The sequence below is a fragment of the Ammodytes marinus genome, assembly GCF_949987685.1.
Source record: "Ammodytes marinus genome assembly, chromosome: 3".
Classification (NCBI taxonomy): domain Eukaryota; kingdom Metazoa; phylum Chordata; class Actinopteri; order Uranoscopiformes; family Ammodytidae; genus Ammodytes; species Ammodytes marinus.
The window spans coordinates 23,131,070-23,137,069 of NC_137232.1; the positions used below are offsets into that span (position 1 = coordinate 23,131,070).

The window sequence follows — 6,000 nt, forward strand, 5'->3', positions numbered from 1 at the left end:
CGCAGACAGTTGACATGATGTGTCAAGAGAGAGCAGAGTCAGACTGACACCATGCACCTCCCCACCAACACAACACACCTAGTGACACAACATTGTGGCTCACTGGGTAAACGTTCCTCCATCCACCCACAAATGACTGCTCCACACTGTCTGACACACATTGTATCTCCACACAGAGAAAGACAGACAGCCATGCCCAGTAGTGGTATTTTACCAACAAAAAAACAGACACACTCATATACAGAACATGACTAGTAAAAGCCCAGCAGACAGAAATAGAGGCAGATTTACCAGGGATTAACAGAAAGCAGAAAGGATGAAACTAATGTAATGAGACAGGCCAAAAAAAGTCCAGCTTTCTAGAAAGAGGAGGAGAAATGAGAGGAAAGAGGATCCTTAAAATAAGCTCCTGAAATATCCCCTTCCTCCTTTCTTTCTGTCACAGTACGGAAAAGAGTCAAATGAATTAACTTGGGGGATAAAGCTTGAGAGTGAATGAAGAAATAAAAAAAGACATGAAGTCAACGAAATAGGAATCCCTTTCTCAATACTTGAGAAAGTCCAGTGCAAGCTTTGCATCACATAAAAAGGGAACACAGGAAGGAAGGAAGGAAAAGCACTTGAATGTGAATTTAAGTGTGACCTGCCTTCTACCTGTTGCAGCGTTAGGCCAAAGAACACATACAGTATTACTGCTCTCTGGCCATTAGTTAAGGAGAGCAGGAGCGTGCAGGTGAACCACATTGGTAAAGGACCACCCAGCAAATGGTTTTGGCTTGTTTAATCCCATTAACTGTAAGTCACATACATTTCACATCACGGTCAACCAGTTTCCAAAGCGCTACAGGCATTTTTAAAAAGCCCCGCCCGCATAGGTTATACATGTAGAAAAGACTTCCCTGAAAGAATGATTAGAGTGATCTAACAAAACAAATGTTCTTAACGTCCGAATTTAACTTTGTTTCTCTTGTCTTTGGTGTAGGGGTAAGAAAACACTTAAATGACTTGCCCCTTGAGTGTCACTTCTTTGATCTTGTTTATTCAATGTCTAATATATTCAGTTGTATAATTTATGAAGCACAATTAACTAATTTACCAGTTCAACAAATGGGAGGCTTTGCATTATTGTAAAAACAAGATGTAGTTCATATTGTTGTGAATATACTCTTGTTTCATTGATAATGAAAATAATTGTCTGCTGCAGCTATATCCAGGGTGAAAAACCTCAAAGCCAATGGCATACCTTAACTTCCTAGGATTACAGGGCCATCTCTGTGACTGGACAACAAGCACTGCTTTGTAACAAAATGGAAAATGTCTGGAGAGTGGGGTTGGGCTCCCAAAATAGTCGATATGTGATCAGGCATGAAGCTGGTACCATAAGGGCGCCAACGATGCCAAGTGTTAGGAGTGAGTGGCACTATCTGGTGCCAGAGAAAAAGAAAGAGGACCAAGGTGAAACAACACATTGAGAGGATACCATGTGGACGTTACAGGAGCATGCATGTGGCCTACAGCAAGGAGGAGTACTGGTGACTGCATACAAGCAACCCTGTGCTACTGGGCAAATAAACTCTGAGCTACAGTGCGATGCCAGGTTGGCCCCAATCTACTCTGGCTGTGTGGTTCGTGTGGCTGGCATCCTCCAGGCATAGTATGACATGTGGTCCATCCCAGCAGGCAGCCACAGTCACAACAAGAATGACACTTGTGTCTACACAGGCTTGCACTGCTCTCTTTTTTCCTGTGAGTCATAACAAAACATGCTCACTCTGTAGCCAATAATTAACATGTTTGATCCAAAAGCCTGCTTCATGATCTTATATATTAAACATATCTTGCATCTGTTTTTATATTTAATGCCATTGTTATTTGGTGTATAGCGGCTCAGATCCAGACAGAGACCAGAGAAGATGTAATGGAAAACATCCCTTGGTCGCTGAAGCAACAAACCAAAACTCACCCACCATTACATCCCTTCATACTTCTATCCATCTACCCTTCCAGGCTCCCTGCATAGTTGAGGATGGGTGGGCTGACCACTTTTATGAGAAACAGTGAAGTAGTCAGAAAGAAAGCAGTGATTGCTTTCGCAGAGCAGCTCATCAGAGGAAAAATGCAGCATGCATGCACCAGGGGGATTTAGCAGGTATGCTGTACACTTGCGGATACACACACACACACACACACACACACACACACACACACACACACACACACACACACACACACACACACACACACACACACACACACACACACACACACACACACACACACACACACACACACACACACACACACACACACACACACACACACACACACGTTGCTCAAGCAGAGCAGCGGGGCAGGAAAGAAACAGAGAAAAAAGTGTGTCAAAAGCGACTTAAATATAGAAAAATCTGAATAAGTGAAGGCATCATGCAGGGATGGGGAGGAAGGTCAGTTAAAAGTGGGTGGGGGAGGTTGTGATGGCATTAAGTGAATGAGGGAAACTGGCTATGAAAAGTGAGCGAGGGGTCAGTGAGAGAGAGAGGGAGAGAAAGAAACAGGCTCACGCTTCGTTGACTGTTATGCCATAGGGCCTGATTCTGCTGACCTGGTTTCTTTCACCAAACAAAGGCGATGCATTATTGCACTCATACAGAAAAAAAAACCTCCACAATGCCCATGGACATTTACACACCCACTTAACCCAAACCAGCGCACACAGGCGTTATATATCTACACATTTACACACATGCTTACTCTTCTGTCCAGCTTCGCTCTCTATCTCTTTCTTTCCCTCCACATGTCTGCATCCTGTATTTGTACGTCAGAATGACTTCAAATTATTATCATTAACGCTTTTTCTTTCATCTCTAGAAACATACATAGTCAGTATGTCAAATTGAGACGTGAAAAGGAACTAGTGAAGCAGAAACTAATGCAATTCAATGTACCAGTCATGGTTTCCGTTCTCACCCTTGCAGAAAGAAAAAAAAGGTGAGAGGTGTTCTGGTAAATTCTGCACACGAGTGGGTGGCGTGACAATACGTGAGAAAATACAAATTTGTCAGCCATGAAATTTTTTCCAAATTATTCACACTGAAATGTATACCTTTTATATGTCAGGCTATATTAGGCTATTAAGTGTAATCAATTAGCAGGAATGCTTTATGGCCACTTTGTATTTTTATAAGATTTTGTTATAACGCCCTTTGACTTGATATGCAATGTCCATTTCAGTGACTATTCAGAAAATATATTGCATCACCATATCTATCCATCTTCATTGTAAATTATTATTACATGTAGGAATAGAAGGTTTTATTGACAATGTCCAATAATTAATTATTTGAAGTAAACTCTAAACACAGTGAGCCAAATATGTTATTCAAAAAGTACATCTAGAATACCAGCCTATGTTTTGCTTTTTCTGATGCACACACAACTCAACCAAAGATCCATTTGCAACACATCTAAATAGACTGTCTTCACAGCTAACATCCTGAATTTTCATATCACCAAAATAGCACATACATGACTGAGAACATCCACAATACTAGGACCCTGAAGCTGGTCAATACCAGGCCTGTGGACCTAAAACAAATGGGGGCTAGTATGAAGAATAAAAACATTGTTGACAGACTTAAAAATGAATGTCTTAATAAGCATAGCTGGTGGATACTGTAAAGACATTAAGAAACTCAAAAGCCTCTTGCTTCAGGCTGAAATACATGTGTATAATGACAAACTATCTCTTGTTTACTATCAGTTCTTTTTTTTAAAACATTGACCTAAGTTGGAGGGCTTTGGGGCAAGGCAGTAAAGCTCATTGGTACAGTACTGTAACCAGTGTATCGGTGTTCTTAATGATACCAACACAAGGTGACCCACCAGTCAATGTGTACATCCCACAAAGGAATCAATAAACACTTTTCATTTGTACTCCATTTGGAGACAAGACAAATGCATTACGTCAGCAGACTAATACTCCTAAGGCATGTGCAATTCTATCATATTGTGTTCTACTCAGCTGACCCGGGATCAATGGTAACATCTGGCTGCTCATAAAATGTCAATTTTCCAGGAATACCCTACAGAAAAATAAGAAGCAAAGTTTCATTGGTTGGAGGAGAATTCAATTATTTCCCATTTTAATCCCGTAATCTGCCATTTGAAATAAAATAAACTGCAAGAATGTTCCTTCTTTATTCCAATCAATTCTCACTGCAATCTGTTCTTCCTGTGTCCCACTGACACACTACACCAGAGTAAAGAGGATGTAGAGTAGCAGCAAAGAGACAGGAGTAGAGTGACCTTTCTCTGTATTTTAAACTCTACAGAATGGACACACACGCACGCACGCGCAAAATGTAAGGTAGGGGATTTGTCCACTGCCAGCTGAATGAAAATGGACATCATCAAAACCCAAATCCTTGCCCTTGCGCGTGTTGTGCGCGTACATGCATGCGAGTGGATGTTTTTCTTTTTTTCTCTGGATTGCCCCGCCTCCTCCTACTACTACCTTATGTCAATCAGAGCCTCTCATTACGATTCACAATTCACGGTAATAAAAAAGCCTGTTCGCAGATATAATTTAAAAAAAACAAGCCCAGTATAGTTAGCAGTGGCAATAATAGGCTAATTCATCTCCTACTCTCCCCTTCCTCTGTTCCTCCCTCCATCTTTCCTGGTGTGTCTGTGTTCACCGCTGTGCAGATGTAGGCTAAACCGCTGCCTGTGACATGCCGCATGCCTCCCACTATACCAAGCAGCTACTGCATTTCATTCACATCAGCCGGCCACACTGAAATATACTCCAACCCACAGGGGATCTCGATAAGCTCTATGACTTTATAGCCACATTACCAGCCAATTGGGCGGTCTATTTTTTCAATTGTGCAAAGAATTGTGCCTATCGCTGGATCTACGTAGCATTATAGCCTATATAGCCTATCCGTTTAGGCTATAGGCTGTATTGAATTGTTCCCCTCCTGCAGTATCACTGGAAATGCAGAGGCTGAAGAGCACTGCTGCACTGCTCATCCATTGCAAGGAAAGATGCAACATGAATGACAATGTCAGGTCTTGCCAGAGCCACGGTGCAGAGGTGCGGTGCCTCTGATAGCGGCAGATGTTTAACCAAAAATCAAATTTAGCTCCAGATGTAGAGAGCTTTTAGGGTCCCGGCGTTCAGAAATCGCAACAGTAAATTACTTGGGCCCACAGGTGGTGATGTGTTTTGTTATCTCTCTCCCCACTACCGACAGGTTCTGACGATGCATTGGCCTACTACGGGTCGTCTACTCACCGTAACTGCGGAGTGTCTGACTGCGTTGCACGCTGTCTGCCGTATCTCCGCCGCGCTCCCCGGTTTCAGCAGGTTCTTGGTGAATCTCCGGGTCGATTCGGTTGCCATCTCCTCATCTGAGCGGCCACCGAGCACTATCAACCTGGTCGCTTCTTCTGCTGCAGTCAGACCTGGCCCTCGCTCCTAACATGAGTCGAGCGAGAGACTGGTGTTTACACAGACTCACACATTGACGCACACACATTGACGCACACACGTTTCACACATACACACACACACAACACAGACGCGCATACATGTACACCGTCAGTCCACACACGCAGAGCGCGGAGTGCAGAGGATGCCTGTGAGCTGAAATGATAGTCAAATTTGACTGAATCAAGACATACTTCCGGTGATCCCTTTCAAATTAAAATAAACTTTTCCATACCGAGTTAAAGAGATCAGTGACTTAGAGTGGTGCATTTATTCTGAAGAGTGAAAGCATCAATAATTGCATCCCTTTGGCCAACTTGACATAGAAACAGAACCATAATTTTCATAGCTACTGATTTATTCCAAGCATTGAGCCTAATTAACATTCATTTAAAAACATGTTTCTAAATAATGCCACCTTACACTGAACCCAAATGTAGCCTATTTGCAGTCTATGGACCGATTCAGCATTCTACAATAAACAGCTAAACATCAGGGGTTTGAGG

General features: G+C 42.5%; 1 protein-coding gene across 1 annotated transcript in view; it reads right to left on the reverse strand.

Moving 5' to 3' along the window:
* dock10 (dedicator of cytokinesis 10) overlaps window positions 1-5,427 on the reverse strand; it is a 68,697-nt gene extending 63,270 nt beyond the window's left edge. The window contains exon 1 of the mRNA XM_080053088.1: window positions 5,300-5,427. Within this exon, the coding sequence (XP_079909214.1) occupies window positions 5,300-5,407 (108 nt within the window). The 5' untranslated portion in view covers window positions 5,408-5,427. The remainder of the gene's footprint in view (window positions 1-5,299) is intronic.
* Window positions 5,428-6,000: the final 573 nt, after the last annotated feature.